The following is an 18014-nucleotide window of genomic DNA, read 5'->3' on the forward strand; positions in this document are numbered from 1 at the left end:
CAGCAACTTTTCTAAATTAAAGCAACACTATCACCTTTTAATGATATTTACCCCTTTCAGACCTAGAAAATCAGGCAAAAACTGATGTCCCAACTCGTACTTCAAGAACCTGCTCCTACTCTTTTAGTGAGTGCTTCCTCAAGCAAGAACATGTCCCCCAAAGCTAGCTCTGCTTCATGGCCCTAGTGGATCCCTGAAACCTTATTGTCCTATGTTGGGCTTTGGATTACGAAAACTAGACCTTTGGTATTCCCACACATGTAACAGCTACAGCTTTTTAGGGGATAGTGATGGTCTCCACGAATAGCTAGCATCTTCTAAGATGATGACAGACTACTTCAACCAGAGGATGATCCAAATCCTCCGACTGCTTGCTTCATACTGTTAACTTTTGTCACTTTTGCTCCTTCTAGTATACAATACCCAAAATTGTCCTTTATTACACAGATCTTTGTTAAGTATACTACTGCTGATTTCTACTACTTCCAGTACAACATTTGGATTAAATAAAAATCTTTAGTTTTATTGGCTATTCTTCAAAACATAGGAGAAAACTGATCTAAAAGTTCTAACTAAAAGAACATACCCATGATTTAAAGCATTATTTATACAAATGCACTTTATTGTTTTAAACAGAACAAAAGAGGAGGCAGAAAATATTTGCATATAACAAATCCTAGCTTATAAATGTAGTTTTAGTGGTAATGTCACTAATTATCATTCAGGGATTTTTTTTTTTTTAATTTGTTTCACTGTGTCTTGAGCACTGATATTAAAGAAAAGCACATCGGCACAAAGTGTAAACCAGTGTCTCAAAACACTGGAAGAACTTGGAGAGCAAGCATGATTTTTCTTATTTCCTCTAAGTAATCTTTAGTAAAACAGAAGTTGATCTTTGGCATAGATTTATACTTTAAAGGCATTAATATTGCATTTATATCAGGTAAGCAACTATACAAATATGCTGAGGGCCTTGAAAGTAATCAGTTTAAAAGAAACAGAGGAAGCCTGAGTGTAAAGTACCAACTTAAGACAAGTTTTACACATTCGATGTTGGGATCTAACACACATTAGAGGTGGGAAGGAAGGACATTCAGGCAAGGGTTCTTACTCCTTTACTCATCCAGTTCTGGCTTTGGGAAGAAATATGCTTTCATGTGCTGGGGAATGCTTAGACAGCAGTGATAAGTGCCCAAAAAAGGGGAAAATTGTCTTTCTCACTTTGCTAACAGGAAACATGATGATAATTAAATATTACACTCATTACTCTCTTAAACAAAGTACTTGGGAGGGGATAGAGGATGCAAGGGGCTTGGTTGTTGCTGGTTGTGGGACGCAGGAATTACTAAGGACTATTTACCATTGATTCATCCCCAACAGCGCCAGAATTCCAGTCTATAAGTACCACTCTCCCTTAGGTAGGAAGTGTCCTTCAGATAGGACTGCCTTTCCATTAAACATTCTTGGGGGGCAAGCACCAATACTTAGGACTGAACTGCAAAAGGATAAAAAGGCTCTTTCAAAATTACAGATGAACAAACATATATCTTTAAAAATCTTGTTTAGGGAGGGTGTGGGGATGAATACAAAAGCCAGGATGGGAGACATGATTTGGTTAAAAATTAAATGCAGCATTTCAGCTCAGAAAGAACAATAAGAGCTAAGAATGTGATAAGGCCTCAGCACAGACCTCTGCAGGCAGTGACAAAGCACTAAAGTGCCTGGGAGTGGCCCTGCTGGGATGATAGGCAAGGCGATACCCCAGCTACTCTGCCCCTCCAGTGGCAGAGAGCACCAGGACACACAGTGTGTTCATGGGAGGGCTACCTTAGCAGGCCGAGGCAAGAAATGGGACAGGAAGTTTCTCTGGCACAGACATTGCTCAGGGGCAAGGTAAAGACAGAATCATGGGATTCTGTGATTTCCTCCTGGCAAATTGAAATTTGGTTTTATACTGTGGGAAAACCAGAAGGTATAAATTGGAGAAGAGCAGGAAGTGAATCCAGGCCCCATATACTGGGGCTCCCCCAGAGGCCAACTTCCCCTACAGAAGTGAAACTCACTTCTGAAAGGGACCCAGGTAACACAGCCAAAGAAGGCAGGCAGGGTCAGCAGCAACATGGATATCCCAAAACAAATTTTGGAGGCACAGTGATTTTCTTAACTGACTTGCCTGGGCCCTGAGTCTTGGGAGTCTGGTGAGGAGAATGGGGGGCTAGGAAAGGACACAGAGAGGGAACTGTCCCCTAAGGAACAGGGGCAGAGCAGGGTGTCTGGCTAGTGTTCAATTTTAGATTCTGAGCTTATGTGAAGTTCATGGGCTAGAAACCCAATCTGCCTCTTGGGAGAGTGTGCACAAGTATAACTGTGTTTGAGAATACAGACACATTTCAAAGTGTCCATGATAAGAGTATAAATGTTTTCTAATGCACAGAGGCCCTATTCCTTTCTGTTATGTCAAGCCAGGATGTGGCTTTCAACCCCCCAGCAATTCTGGGTGGCTCCTGGAACTCTGATCATTTTCATTCTGTTTAATAGGGGTTTCTGTGCCAGCCAGGTTCAATCAGGTGCCTACTGATACCAGGGAGTCTTCCTAACCCAGCGCAGTGTAAATCCAGCATCTGTTCGAATTTTGATTGAAGCTGCTTCTGCTTCTCGAACAGTCTCCTTCACAGATTGCATGAGGTTCTGGGCATTGTGAACCAGCATCTCTGTAGCCTGCAAGGAAAGAGGAGTTCTCCAATTACTCACAGTCCCTGACACAGCAGCCCTGCCTCCAAAACTGGCTTAAGCCAAGAATGGATTGCAGTTCCCCTACCTGTACCTGGCATCTCCCATCCTTGTCATATGACTGGTTGGTTTAAATGGATCACCAAAAAGAACCCAAAACTGATCCATTACTGACTTTTAGCACATACTCTTTCCCAGTCTTCAAACAACCTCCAGCCTCTGGCTGTTGCTGTTCCCTCTACCTGAAATGCTCTTCTTCCAGGTCCCCATGGCTCGCCCCTCACCTCCTTCAGATCTTCACTCAATTGTCACCTTGACGAGGCTTTCCCCACTCACCTTATTTTAAATCACCTTCTCGACTCCCAGCATTCCTCCCGTTCCAATTCTTTCATTTTTCTCCATCATAGAACCTATCATCGCTAACTGTATTATACATTTTACCTAGGATGTTTGTTTTATCTGATATTTTATCTGATCGTATCTAAAATTTAAGTTCCATGAGGGCAGAGATTTTTTCCAGTTTTGCTCGGTTGTACCTCAATATTAGGACAGTGCTAGACACATATGAGGTATTTCATAAATATTTCATTAGTGAATAAAAAAAAAATAATTAAATGAACAAACCAACCACCTTATAAATCTATGAAAATCTAAGTAAATATAAATACAAACAGACAGGACTGGGAGCACATGGGTACTCCACCATAGAAAGGGGATTTACTGCTCCATTAGCACAATTTTTTTTTTAACTCTTAACTATTTTTGAACCACAGAATCTGTGAAGATTTGATAAAGGCAGTGGTTTCTCCTCAGAAAAATGCTCACGTGCACAAAATTTGTACATGCAATTTCAGAGGGTTCATGGGCTCTGAATTCTATGGGCTAGAATTCCTAAACAGTTAATTTTTTCACTTGGTCAACAAAAAGCTAAGGCCCAGAGAGGTTCGCAGACTTGCCAACCATATTCATACAATAAGATGAGGACTCATAACTTCTGACTTGCAATCCAGTGTTTTTTCCATTTTACCACATTCTCAGTGTCTACCTTTTTTTTTTACTGGAACATTATAGAACATACTAGATATTCCCGGGATACATTTTTATTGGTTAATTGATTAACTCAATGATGAAGTCTGAAACTCTGAGCCTTATATTTCCTATCCTGTTTTTTCCACTTTTTTTTTCTTGGGGCACAAGAGATCACATGACAGGAAACAGCCCCGTGTCTAAAGCCTGCCTAGAATACAAAAAAGTTAGGGGCAAAGATCTAGTTCCCATGGTTTAAGAGAAGATAGGGTTAGGGTGAGAGCTGTTGGATTAAAACATGTTAGTAAAAGCAGCACTACGGGCACCAAGAAGAGTAGCCTCCTGTTTCCTCTAAAGTGACCCCTGGCCTAGTCTCCTAAACTATTTGTGAGTTGCCTAAGAGGAAGGATTGTGTCTATTTTTTAAACTCTCCTATATAGTGCCTAATCCAGTGCCACACACATACCACCATGTGTGATGAGCCTTGTCTGGGCAGTTGGACAAAAGATATTCTACCTACCATAAGAAGAAATTGGGACTCTGGCTTACGGAAAGCCTACAAGTGGGGAGATGAGGAGAGGATGAGGTGCTCAAATGAGGGCTTTCCCAAAGACCTGGGTGATGTTTTCAGGAGGCAGGGAAGGAGGATAAGCTCTAAGAAATGGTTGCCGAGGTACATACAAGAAGCATTGCTCAAGAGAATCCTCCCACCATCTTTATTTTAATCCCTGTCAAGGAAGCCAAAAGAGAAGTACCTCCTCTAAGCTCATTTAGCTTCAGCACAGGTCCCTGGAAAGCCTATACTAGTCATCCTCCCTAAGGTACTTATCACCCAGACAGCTAAGAAGCAGAAATTCTCTCCAGCCAAAAAGATAAAATAAGGCAAGACTGAACAGGCACCAGAGGCCTCGAGGGAGCCAAACCTATTACCAGGAGGAAAATAATTGAGTAGAGTCCTAACTGCTACCGGTTCAGACCCTTAACCTCCCTAGGCCTCAATCTCCTAGCTGTAAAATGACAAAAGCTTGCACAAGAGCTTTACATGCCCTTCTAAATTTCCGATGTATCTCTTCAAGACAGATGCCCTTTTGAAAGATTTGAAGACTCCATCCCACATACTGAATCCTTGATTCACAGTTAAAATTTCCCTAAAGCTGAAATAAATTGCTATAAAGTGGCACCAAAGCTGCCGGTAAGAAACCAGAAGCAACAGGCACATACCTGTTCAGATTCTTCATCACTGATGTTGGTCCGGCCCAGCATGGTGGCCTTCACGGTGGACAGGATTTTGAGCTGGGTGCTTATGGTTGGGATCCGTTCACATACCTGAAAAGAAAGTTTAAGTTACTATGTTTCTATGTTTTTCTGAGGGCAAGACTTACCCATCTCTGGATTCCCAGTGGCTAGCATGCAGAAGGCACTCAACAAATTAGTAGCAGGATTCTACTTGTTTTCTCCTAAGGATCAGTATATTCTCTTTGTCCAAAACTGGAAGCATTAAAATTCTTTCATTTTATTGAGAAATAAACTTTCCTGAATCTGTCTTTTCCAAATACATACGTATATTTCCCCTTTCTGCTATTTATTTCTACTCTGAAGTGCCTCCTCCTCCTCTTTGCTTATTTACTTCTCTCTCTCCTGCTCTTCTCCTTCCCACATTCCCGCCAACTCTAACACACACACACACACGCACACACACGCGCACATACTTCTGAGTACCTGTAAGAGGTTGGTTCTAATCCGCTTATCTGTGCATTGCTTGGCAACCTCCTTGGCCAACCGAGTCACCTCATCTGAGGCCTTGGCGATGTCCTTGGCACATTGAATCAATGCCCGCTTGGTACCACTGCCCCCTCTTACCAGCCGAGACATCTCAGCCATCAGCAGAGCCATACGTTTGGCTGCTGCAATGATGTCATTGCCCTAGAGAGAAGCAAATATACAGTGTGAGCTCAACCCACACTCTGGCCAAGTTAGGGAAAGATGGAGAAGCACAGAGAAAAGAGAAGGGAACCTGCTGCTTTCTAGCAGCCCTCTGGAAGGATAAGATTAAGATAAAGGGACTGTTCTTGAGTGATATGGATAGCACAGGAGAAACAAAGGGAAGAAGAGAGGAGAAGAAGAGGAGAGGAGAGGAGAGGAGAGGAGAGGAGAGGAGAGGAGAGGAGAGGAGAGGAGAGGAGAGGAGAGGAGAGGAGAGGAGAGGAGAGGAGAGGAGAGGAGAGGCGAGGCGAGGCGAAGAGAAGAGAAGGGGGAGAAGAGGGGAGGGAAGGAGAGAGGAGGGGAAGAGAAATATCGAGAAATATCACCTGACTGAAAAACAAGTAACTGGAAATTAGTCTGAAAGGGCAACGTGTGTGCCCCAGGCATAGCACTAAACAAGCACTTCAGCATGTCCAGGTTAATCATGTCAATAAAATGGGGACAGGGCCAAGAAGTTGGTTAAACAGGCATTTTCCTTTCTATAGGGGAAAACAAGTAAACCTGGCCTGAGGGGAAAAATATGGAGGAGCCCTTCCAGATGCTGAAATCATCCTCTTCATCCTTACCCTTGTTGCAAATAGCAGCGAAGGACTGTCTCTGATGAACTAGAATTTAAAACCCAAGTAATCATTATCGGCCTTGATAAATATATATATAGTTTGTGACCTAGACTTCTACTGCCTCTTGTCTGTTGAGTCAGCGTAAAGGAACATATTATTTTAATTTTTCACATTTAAAAAGGCCAAGAATCAATTCTTCCCCCTCAGATAAATTGCTTCAATTAAAGAAACCTTCAGCTAAAAGGATGCTGGGGGAGGTATCTGGAAAATAAAACTCAAGTTGTAAGTGGAACCCGCACTCCAACTAACAGCAGTTTATCTGAGATTTGGCATTTTGGTTCATTAAAACCCTCATGGGTCATAATAAAGAAATGTACAAGTAATTTACCATATGCTCTCAAAAGGCTTATTTTTTGGCTGAAAATACCCCAAAATAGCTGCACTGTTCAAAACTACCCAAAAGGCCAGGCCATACTCATTTTTCCCCTCATGCTTTTCAATTTCTGTATAATGCAGTGAGGCATACACAAACCATGCCACTGCAGGGCACTCTGTGAAAGACCTCCACAGGCACCATGAAGTGGCTGATCATTTATGCTAGAAGGCGTGTAACATCTCAGGCAATATTTGAGGCCAGAGAGAATACAGACATGGGAAGAAGTCATGAGAATAGGGGTATGTTAGACAAGGCCATCTGGGCCCATCTCTTCTAGTGTAGACCTAGGATTATTCTAAAACTTCATGACTTTGGTTAGAAGACAGTGTAGTGCCAGGGTTAGTTATTACCCATTACTCTTCAACCCCTTTCTTCTTGCAACATGCCACCTTCAAAGGGAAAAAAGTGACCACTCCCATCCCCCACACCCCAAACTAACTTTGGTTCAGTATCCAAGGCCCAAGCTCTATTGCTGCCTGTCCTACAGCCTGGAACACGCCCCCATCCCCTCCCACTGAAACCTGGACAAGCAGTCAATGAAGCCCCTTCCCTGTGGATTCTCATTAAGGCCAGCATCTGCCATACAGCCCAGTGCAGGACAGCAAGCAGCCCTCCCCAGAGACCCCACTATATAAAGCTGCTTCTCACTCACCCTGATCAACTCTGCTGAGCCATCAGTGCATCAGTGAGAGGTCAGTGGGGGAAGGCGGGATATATGCAAAGCTCAGTGGTCAGGCCACGTGACCTCTTAATGGTCTACAATGGTTCCTGACCTGCGAGTCATTAGAGACACATCCATAGCTTTCCAAGGGGTATAAGGTTCCAATAGTGACCACAAAGTCAGCAAGAAAAGGAATCCTTTCTAAAAGTGACCCCATCTCTCGCTGGTCCCCAAACGTAAAATGCAATCCCATTGATCTGGCATTAGCAGACCTATCAAACTTGTGAAGCCAGCCCTAACATCAAGGTGCAGCAAGACAGATGCCCGCCCTGCCCAGACTCACAGGACCCGCACAGATCATGAGTGATGCAATGTGTCAAGGCTGCACATGGCCGGATGCATATGGAGCAGCCCCAATGGGGGTGCTAATCAGTACCTTACTAGACCACTTGGTAGCTTCCCGATGCAATGACTGAGCCGCGGCCAGAATGGGCTGGTTGACCGGCTGATTGGATGGCATTAACAGCAGCTCAGGTTCGTAATCGTCTTCCATGTCAAGGGTGACAGGGAACCCAACAGCATCAGCCGTCTCTGCCTCAGCTACAACACCTATACCCACCTGAGCAGCTGGGTTACCCAGCTTTAACGATGGCAGGAAGGATGAGAAACAGGGAAAGTGTTAGTAAGAGCAGCAGAACTCGGGGAACTGAGCTGCAGCTGGTTTAGTAACCAAAGCTTGCCTAGGATGGGAAGGAAAATGGCATACTCTCCAGGAGCCAGATGAATCGAGCTCCACAGAAGGGAGAATTCTCAGCCTCCAGCACCAGCCCAAGACATCCTATTCACAGTGAGTAAAGGAAAGAAACTCATTCCAGTGGCAAAGGGTTTCCAGAGAAATATTTACACTAAGAAAGCAAATGGCATTCCTTCTCTATACACTTACTACCAAAATTAAACTTGCCAAGAGAAATTCTCAAGTCAGAATATTGTTGAGGAGCCAAACTACCAAACAAGACAATCATTACCTTTAAAAGGAATCCAGAAAGAAAAGGTAAACGTAGCCACACAACCCGCTTTGAACGGGACAAAGTGAACACTCTGCTGGCTCATATGGACACTGTTCCATATCATCCTGCACACCGGAGGTGACTTAGGTCAGCTCTGCAGCGGCCACACAAAGATTAATATTTCCTTCAGGAGTTAATATCCCAGAATTAAAAATGACACGGCAGAGGCAATGGATATCAAATCAGAAAGAGGGAAGAAAATAAACACAATGGGGAGTAAAGAGGACTTATCAAGTATCCCACAACCACTCAGCTGAAAGGAATCTCTAGAAGACACCTTATCCAGTTTCCCATCTTCAGGAAAGCCCACACTTCAGACCAGCTCTCTCTAACCCTCAAAGTCTTCAGACTGCAACCACTGCTCATACTAACTTAGAAGCCATTCTTTGGGTACAACCTAAATCTCTCCTGTTGCAAAATAGGGTTCTCATTCACTCCACACTCAATTTACATATTTCACAGATAAGATAATGCATGGACTTGGCGAGTGACCCAGGCTGAGCTCAGAGGAGCCCCAAACTGGTGGCCTTGAGAGAACAGGACCCATGAGAGGGAGAGAATGAATTTACTACCAAGGATGGGGGTTCTGAAATGCCAGGGGAAGAGGTAGGGGAGTCAGGTACTGAAAACAGGCTTAAGGCGGTGGGGGGAATAAAAAGAATTGCCTCAGTAAAGAATGGTGAACCTGATCAATTATATCGAACATCTCTAACCAAGAAAAAATAGGAATTTGTGTAGAATTTTATTTGAGGTTGCTATTACTCCTAAGTCTTATCCTGCACAAGAAACCTATCTTCAGAAAGTGACAACAAAGTTGGAGGATTAAGGGAAAACATAAGGTTTGAGTACCATCTAGATCCTTTCGCCTACACTCTGTCTCCATCAGGACTCATCCCCATGCCTTAGAGGAGAGGCCAGATCACTGCTGCTGGGGTTCAGAATCCCAGACAGACAAACACACAAACACATACCACCACCACCACACCAAATACACATGATTCAAGTAACTCCTGACTTCTTGAGCTGACATAAGTCAAAGTCAGTAATCCCCTGATGCTCCAAACCTCCAAAGAGAGTCAGGCCTAAGGAATTCTGGCCACAAATGGTGAAGTGCATTCACATGTAGGCCAATACTTTCTGCCCCCCTAGTTTTATCTTTATCTTTACAATTCAAGTATATTTTATGTTCTGCTGCACAATGAATCTGGGTTTAATGTAATAAAATTTAAATTCCCTTTAAAATGTTTAAGTAAAACCAACCTTCATGGTCATCCCCACTCCACCACTCCCAACGTGCACTAACACTCTGCAAATGGTCTCAGGGGTGTGCATGCCCCAGTTGGAGAGATACTATTACAAATAATTCCACAGGTCAGGTCCAACACCAGCAAGATCATCATTCCATTCCTTCTTAGCACTTGGGCTCAGAGCTAACAGTTCAGAAAAATACAGAGTTAAAAACCAAGGTCAATTTCTCAGCCTGAAAAAAACAAGATTGGCTACAAGTGCAGTAGGACCCTGGGGAACTATATTCAGTGCAAGAGCTTGAGATGGCTGAGGATGTGAATAGAACAAAGGCAAATAGATGGCGGGAATAAAGATCTAGGGTCCTATTAGAAAGAGTTTAGAACTGAATTAGAACTATATTTCGCTGCAAGGTTAGCAATAACATTTAGCTCTTATCTAGAAAAGCTAGATAACACTTTTCATCATTCAGGGGAAAATAGGCAAAAGTTATTTATGGGGCATGGCTACGACAGCATCCAAATTTTCACCAACCACATTAATATTTATACTTTCAGATTTGTTGAGCTGGAGTTAGCCTGGAGCAGTCTTGAGTTGAGAGGTAAGAAGATTCTGAGAAAAGGAAAAAGCACATGGCTCCTAAGATACAACCTACCTGCCTTTATGAAAAAATAGAAGGAAAATGTAAACATTTCATGCAGCTGTAGCAGAGCCCACAGAAGACATTTTCATGTTTGGAGAGCTGATAATTAGCAAGAAAGCATCTAAAAACATTCAGAAATCCTAAGAAAGAAAAGCAATCTCTAAAAGACCCCAAATATCCAGTGTCAGGCACCTTATATTCTAGTGGACAGAACCTCTTCTCAAACCATAGGCATTCTAGCTCTCACTTTTGCTGCTAGAAGAAACCATCGAGTACCAGGAACATCTCACTAAACGACAGCTAAGAGGATCATGCTATTGCCAACAACAAGAACCAAAGCAGAAAAAGGGGGTGGCTTCCCAGACAGACTCTTCTTCCTGGGTGTTATGCATGGTTCTTCATCCTTTCTCAATAACAACAATAACAACAAAAAACTTCACTACTTACCTTGCTGGACCATTTGCGAGCTTCATCATGGAGCTGCCTGGCAGCCATCATCATTGGCTGGTTAATCACCTCCCCAGCTTTCTGCTCAGGGAACTCTTCATCCTTCTCCTCTGGTGGTGGGGGCCTAGGCGGAGGGACTTCACCTTCAGGCAGAGGTGGTTTGGGAGGAGCAAGCTCATCTGTCAGCTAAGAAAGAATTACCAGGTTCTAAGTAAAGCCCTTGGAACTATTCCCCCCTTCCTAGAATTCTTCCTTTCCTCTAAAAAGCATCCCCAGAAAAGCCACTTACATTCACTCCACATAAGACCACCTGCTTTGGTCTCAACAGAAGCATATTTTCTTCCTTTTTTCTCCACAAAAAGCTAGCCACTACTGTTTTAGACATATCCCACGGAGGCACACATAGCACCACCAAACCAAGGATTCTCAAAGAAGACTTAAGTTCTGATCCTGACTCTGCTGAGGGGTAGCTGCATAAGCAAATAACTCCTCCTGTGAAAATGGGGGCTAGCTAGACCAGATGACCTCTAAGATATTGATTCTAAATGTCATGACTCTACTGATCACATAAGCCATCCCAAAACAGACCTCTCCCTGGCCCTAACCACCCACCAACAACCCAGCTGGAAAGAATCAAATGAAGTGTTAGAGGCTAAGAAAGCTCTGTTTCTTAGCTATGGGCACAATGACTCAATTTTCACAATGACTCAATTTTCTCAATTGGCTCAGAAATTTACATCTTTTACTGACATTAAATATGAGAAAGTAAATTGAGGAGAGTAAATCAAATTGTTGCCTTGATAAGCTATTCCGAAGATCAAGCAATTTCCAACACTGTTAGAGTAAATGTCTAAAAATAATCACTATTTCTGATTCTAGGATTTGCATCTGTAAGATATTGCCCAGCTAGCCTCCTAAACCATTTTCCTATAGAAGGATAAATTCATGGTTCTTTGGGGGGCCTCAGAAGATTTTAAATTATAGTTGGAGAAAAAACTTAAAACAAAAAAGACTGTATTAGTGTTGTTACTAAAAAAAAGTCAAGTAGTCTACAGCCCTGCCACCCTGAACAGCCCAATCCCGTCTGATCTCAGAAGCTAAGCAGGGTCAGACCTGGTTAGAACATGGATGGGAGACCACCTAGAAAGACCAGGTGCTGTAGGAGTGAAAAATAAAAAACAAGGGATTGTAAGCTGACAAGGTCCTCGTCTTAAGGATTGCCTCACCTTAAAAAAAAAAAAAGTAAAGTAAAAGAAGAACCTACTAAGATTCTAACCACCTTGGCTTTGCTATTATCAACTGGGGACACATAAAATCTCACCATAAGCTGTGCAGATTACTTTCCCACTCCTCATTAACTCATCACTCATCACATCCACACTTAGCAAAGCCAGCTGCTTTGCTCCAGTTACTCCCCATCATAGTAGGCCAACACCCCAGACCCCCATCTACCCAGCACACCTATGCAGAAGCAGTGGGTTAGGACTGAAATCAAGTGGTGCCTCTGATTAAGCGTCAAGTAAAAGCTGCATACAGGCACCTGGTGACTGAGGCTCCAGAACACAGTCTACCATTCTCTTGCTACAGTCCCGCTCCCTGCTGCTCGATGCTCCCCATCTCTCTGAGTTTACTTACACGAAGCTGATCAAGGTCTGGCGGAGGAGGTGGGAAGTCAGGCTCCTGGGGTTGGAAGGCCTCTCTGACCTTGGCCACAGCTCCCAGGATCCGATATCCCGAGTCCAGGAAGCTCTTTTGCAGGCCTAAACACAAGATGCCCTCACTTTCAGCTGGGCAGGTCAGTGCCCTGAAGCACAGTCTGTCCAGCAGAAGAACTGGTTTACATTAACAAAAGCTGGATGTGAAGCTGCCAGTAAGCATCGCAGGCAGTGACTGAAGGGTAAGGGAGGTAAGAGCAAGGCAGATGCCCTGGGGCCTGCACAGAGTCAGAAGTGTCACCAACTAGCTGCTCCCCGTAAGTGCTCAGGGTGCCTTCTTGCCTCTACAACTGAAAAGTACTCGGGACATTCCTGGGCATGAACACTGTGGGCTCAGCTGGTGCTCATCACCTTTCTTTTGATAAAGCAGTCAAGAGATAAGCCTGCCCAACTCAGAACAGGGGAGATGTCAGTGTCAGATGCATACATTCCCTGGATTACTTCTTACCTTTCTCCCTACTCCTTTGCCCCATCTGGCATTCAGCCTATTAACCCCTATGTTGAGCAGCCATCACTACTGTGTCCGGCTACCTCAAATTCAGGAATCTACTCAAACTATTAGAAACTCCAACTAGGAAACTGAGCACAATCTTAGTTATGGTGGGATGAAGATTCTAGAAAGATTCCACCTGGGCGAGGGATGAATAGGGTAGCTCCTCCTGCCCACTCTCACACTGGCAGGATTCCACTCGTAGACAAGGCTAGAAACATTGGATGCTCAAAACAAAAAGGAATCCAGATGTTTCCAACCAAAGGAGTGGTAACATCTTCAGTGGTGCTGAAAATATGATAAAAATTTAGTTAAAAAAAAAAACATATTTTTTGGTGTAGGACCAGGAGACCCAAAGGTCTATTTAAACCCTCCAGATTTGACAGAAATAAAGAACGTTTTACAGAGAAAAAGCATTTTAAGAAAAGCAGAAGTTACACCAGTTACATAAGCTAAAGAGTTGGAAGATTGGTTATCATGCATCTTTTGAGAGATTTCCAAAATAATGACTAAACAGGGCCAGGAGCTATGTTAGACGACATCAGAAAGTACAGAGAAATTGGTCCAGAGAAATTAACTTATAATGAACCTGCCAATATTTCAGAAAATATTCTGTCCAATATTATTTTGGACAGAAAAAGATTAATCTAGCATTCTCAAGCTAAGTATCTGTAGCTTCTGTGCCCAGACTTTGTATGTGGTGGTTGTGGGGTGCATATTCTCTCATCACCCTGTCAGATTCCTGAGTTAACTTCTCAGCTGAGGTGAACCACACCATGCATTGCTTACCAGGGTCAGAAATGTTTCCAGCCACAGCCTTTGCATCCATCACCATTGGGGAGATGGTTTTGCTCAGTTCGTCAGAGGCGGCTTTCACAGCCTCACGGAACTTGGGATCCTCAGAGTTCTCCACTTCCCTCTTAGCCACCAACAGGATCCGGTTGGCCCGGCGAGCAATGCTGGTTGCTCCAGCGACCAGCATCTGAGGCTGAATGTTAGCCATGGCAACTTTACACTTGTCCAGGTCTTTTTTAATTGCTTCTTCGGAAGCATCCAACAGAGATTTGGTATCAATGGCTTCGTCCACCAGCCCTGTCAGAAGAACAGAAATGGAATTTAGTTTCTATTTTAGAAGAACAGAGATTCCAAAACCTTGTTGTCCAAATTTCTCATGTGGAAGTACAATACCCAGAATTCTCTCCTTCAGCTTAAAGTCCTTCTTATACAATCAAAAGCTTCCAGGTGAATATAACAGGAGAAAAAGTAAAGATGTGACCCAGGAGGCCACGTGGATTCACAGCATTTATACCCTCTGTGGTCACTAGCCTTCTTCTATCTACCACAAACAACCAAAAATGCAGCAACATCAGGAGGAAACAAGAATTGTGTCTGAAACCTTCACCACATTATATGTTTCTGCCTTTCCATCTCATTCCCCAGCCATCTGTTGCTTGTTGGCAGCTTGTAGTACCCAAGATGAGCCACACGGAGGATTCCAATAACTCTAACAGCCTGTTTCCTGTTTCTATTACCTCTCCTCAGGCACCTCAGGAGCTCTGCTTTCATCTCTGGCTGCTATGGACCCCTGTCACAGCAGGCTCTGCAGGGAAGCGAAAGAGCCTACATTCTTCCCTCTGCTTCTATCCCTCCTTCCAGAGAATGAAGAAGATTCCGAGGTACCACTTCAGCTGCACAGACACAGGTTTGTAGGTGGCTGGTTTCTCCTTTTTTTAAAACTACGTAGTTGATAAGTTGGAGGAAACTCTGAGACAAGTTTTACTAAATGGTAGCTATTGTGGTTCCTTGAAATGCGAACCCATTGAAAATGACAGGGACACTTACTGTGTCCACAAACACCGCCTCCTAGCCTCTGAAACCAAACTCTGCCTCAGCCTGAGCAAAGACACTATTCAAAGAGAAGATAGGAGCTGTAACAATAAACATCACACCGGGAGGGCGGCGTTAAAATAAAAGAGACTCAAAGAGTCTCTTTTCGGACAAAGTTGCAAGGCTTGAATGAGAAGCCGCTGCTGTCCAGCAGCCTTAATCAGAGCCAAGTGCACTATTGAGCACATGACTGTCCCTTATCCAATTACAGCTGAGAAACATAACTGGTCCTGCTCGAGTTTCTCAGAACTCACTCCTCATGGGTGAGACAAGAACTTTGCATACAACTCTACCTGTCATTTTTTCAACATTATCGATCCACTGGTTCTTCATGGTCTCAAAATGTTCATAAGCAGCTTGGTTTCCAGGATTCCTAAGTAAGATGCGAGCGGCTGAGACGACCTGACAATGACAAAACAACCTTTAACCAGAGCACCCTTCCACCCAAATACAAACCTTTAGGGAAGCTTTTTCATCTCTACCTATAGATGGCACTAGAAAGTCAAAAATCAGCAAGTCTCTTTTCAGACTGAGCACATTAGGTTGGGTCTCATCAAGAAGTCCCTAGGATGGGCCCTGGCAAAAGGTTTACCAGTCACAGCCTGATTTTTGAAGGTAAAAAAGTAACAAAGTAAATGGGTGTTCACTTGATACTTCAGAATATACATGAAACAGACATATATTAAGCCCTTGGTGTCAAATATTCCATGTTAAGAAACACCATTAAAATATCAAAAATTACTCAAAATTTGTTTATGAATATTTATAAAAACTGTCTACAATTAACAAAGTGCTTTCATAACTATAATATCTTACTGAGTCCTTACAACAACCCTGTGATATAGACAAGACAGGCAATATCTCCATTTTATAGCTGCAAAAACCAAGACTCAGAAATTTAAGTGCCTTGCTCAAGAGTTCCCACTTACTCACTTTTAGCACTTGAGGAAGGAATAAACATTTACTGAGTATTTGGTTAAGTTACAGGCTATTCACTCATCATCTTAATCCTCAAAACAATCCATTAGGAAGGAATTATCTGCATTTTACAGATAAGTAAACTCGAGGTCAAAGAAAATTCAACTCCAGATTTGTCTCTAAAACCTCACTTCAAAGTCTACAGTTGGTGTTTGTTTTTTTAATTTTTATTTTATGGTTACAGTTGGCACTATTATATTAGTTTCAATGTAGGGCATACTGGTTAAACATTTACATAATTTACAAAGTGATCCCCCCCATAGTACCCATCTGACATGATACGTAGTTATAATATTATTGACTATACTCCCTAAGCTGTACTTTACATCCTCTTGACTATTGTGTAACTACCAATTTATACTTCTTAATCCCCTCACCTTTTTCACCCAGCCTCCCAGCCCCGCTTCCATGTGGTAACCATCAGTTTGTTTTCTATACCTATGAGTCTGTTTCTGTTTTGGTCATTTTGTTTTAAAATCCACATATAAATGAAATCATATGGTATTTGTCCTTCTCTGTCTGAATTATGTAGTTTTCTCTTTTTCAGAAATCTTAGTTTTATACGAAAATCCTGTGTTTTATATTCCATGTTTTAAGAAATTTTTTAAAGGAAAATCATTTATATTTTATGGAAGTTTTTTTTAAAAAGTTGGACAAGTGTGACTTTTTGAGAGATTCAAACTTGCTAACATGTCATGTGGACAAACACTGGACAATTAAAAGATATGCTTAGTCCCTGTCTCTCCCTGCAGGTTCCCACCAAAGCAAGTATCATAGATTTGTAAAAGCCCAGCACAGTTCCTAATGTATCACTGGCACTCAGTAAACACCTGCTGAGTAAATGAATGAAAAAATAAAGAATTTTCTATAATTTGCTTAGAAGAAAAAGTACACAAACATCACACAAAATATGTTGAACTGATATTTTTTAAGATCACCTATTAGAACTTTAATTCCTGTCCACTTTGTTCTCTTTTATTTCCACTCTTCCAGTATACTGTTCACAACATACTAGCTATATATCTTAGTTATAAAATTAAGTAGAAAAAAGAAAACAAGTTACGGACACAAAAGAATTTTTTAAAAATTCCCTCCAAGGAATGTGGGGAAAGGCATAAGTTCTAAAATCAAAACAAAGCAAGCTCTCAAGATTATCCAACTATTTCCTTAAGTGTGTGTGTGTGTGTGTGTGTGTGTGTGTGCGTGAGCATGTGTGCGTGTGTGTGTTGGATTTACTAGTTTTTGCTGCTTTCAAAACTAAATTACTATCATTGTAAAAAATTCAAACAATATGAAATGATTTTGACTCTATGGGTATGTGTGCTTTTTCATAACATTTTACAGTAAGTATTCAAAAATGTATATAAACTTCTGTAATTACCCTTCTTTACTGAATACTATGTGGTGAGTATTAAGATGATGAAAAGTGAACAAAACTCAACCTGGGGGGTGAGTTCTCGGGCCGTCTTCACCGATGCCTGAATGCCTTCCACCGTTGATTTATTAGCAGTTCCAACAGCAGCTGCCTTCTCTGCTGTGGCACCAAGCCTTCCTGAATGGTTCTCAAAGTTAGCTGCCCTCTCATCAAATACCTTGAGGAAAAAAACAAAGACATTAAGAAATTTTATTTCCATAAAATAGGTCAGGCAGCCAAAGAAAAAAGTCTCTCTTTAAACAGAGGCAGCAGCTGCTCAAGCAAAAGCTTTAGAAAGGACATCGAACCCTAGTAAGACAACAAATGCCCAGTCTTGGCCTTGCTATATCTCCTCCGTGATTTGGCCATAGCATCATATGGTGAATGTGTGTGCATGTACATGCATCCCTGCACCCTTCAATTTCAGTTCGAACACTGTTTACCAAGTGCAAACAAAACATGCAGTACAAGAACTCCACAGAATGTAAAGACTTAATCCCCATTCCCATATGGCTTATCCTCTAGTTTAAAGAAGACAGACAAACCCACGTCAGGCACCAGTGTGGGTGGCTGAGTACATTAAAAGCCAAGAATATCCAGAGTCCTAAACAGAACTCCAGCCTCCTCAGGGCAGCATCCTTCATGCACCCCATTGCCATTCATGTGTAAATACTCTGTCCCTGACCTCCATGGGATAAAAATGATAGCTGGTGTTCACACTCAGGCCTGACA

At 42.5% G+C, this 18014-nt stretch overlaps 1 protein-coding gene across 2 annotated transcripts in view; it reads right to left on the reverse strand.

Moving 5' to 3' along the window:
- Nucleotides 1–601: 601 nt before the first annotated feature.
- VCL (vinculin) overlaps nucleotides 602–18014 on the reverse strand; it is a 94851-nt gene continuing 77438 nt past the window's right edge. The window contains exons 14-22 of one of the 2 annotated variants that reach the window (XM_036223570.1): nucleotides 17311–17460; nucleotides 15184–15292; nucleotides 13793–14095; nucleotides 12434–12558; nucleotides 10799–10984; nucleotides 7833–8036; nucleotides 5476–5679; nucleotides 4978–5082; nucleotides 602–2718 (exon numbers count right to left, since the gene is read on the reverse strand). In XM_036223570.1, the coding sequence (XP_036079463.1) occupies nucleotides 2572–2718; nucleotides 4978–5082; nucleotides 5476–5679; nucleotides 7833–8036; nucleotides 10799–10984; nucleotides 12434–12558; nucleotides 13793–14095; nucleotides 15184–15292; nucleotides 17311–17460 (1533 nt within the window). In that variant the 3' untranslated portion in view covers nucleotides 602–2571. The remainder of the gene's footprint in view (nucleotides 2719–4977; nucleotides 5083–5475; nucleotides 5680–7832; nucleotides 8037–10798; nucleotides 10985–12433; nucleotides 12559–13792; nucleotides 14096–15183; nucleotides 15293–17310; nucleotides 17461–18014) is intronic. The other variant, XM_016130822.2, reaches the window with a different exon arrangement.

Source organism: Rousettus aegyptiacus, unplaced genomic scaffold (assembly GCF_014176215.1).
Source record: "Rousettus aegyptiacus isolate mRouAeg1 unplaced genomic scaffold, mRouAeg1.p scaffold_m13_p_6, whole genome shotgun sequence".
NCBI classification, from domain to species: Eukaryota; Metazoa; Chordata; class Mammalia; order Chiroptera; family Pteropodidae; genus Rousettus; species Rousettus aegyptiacus.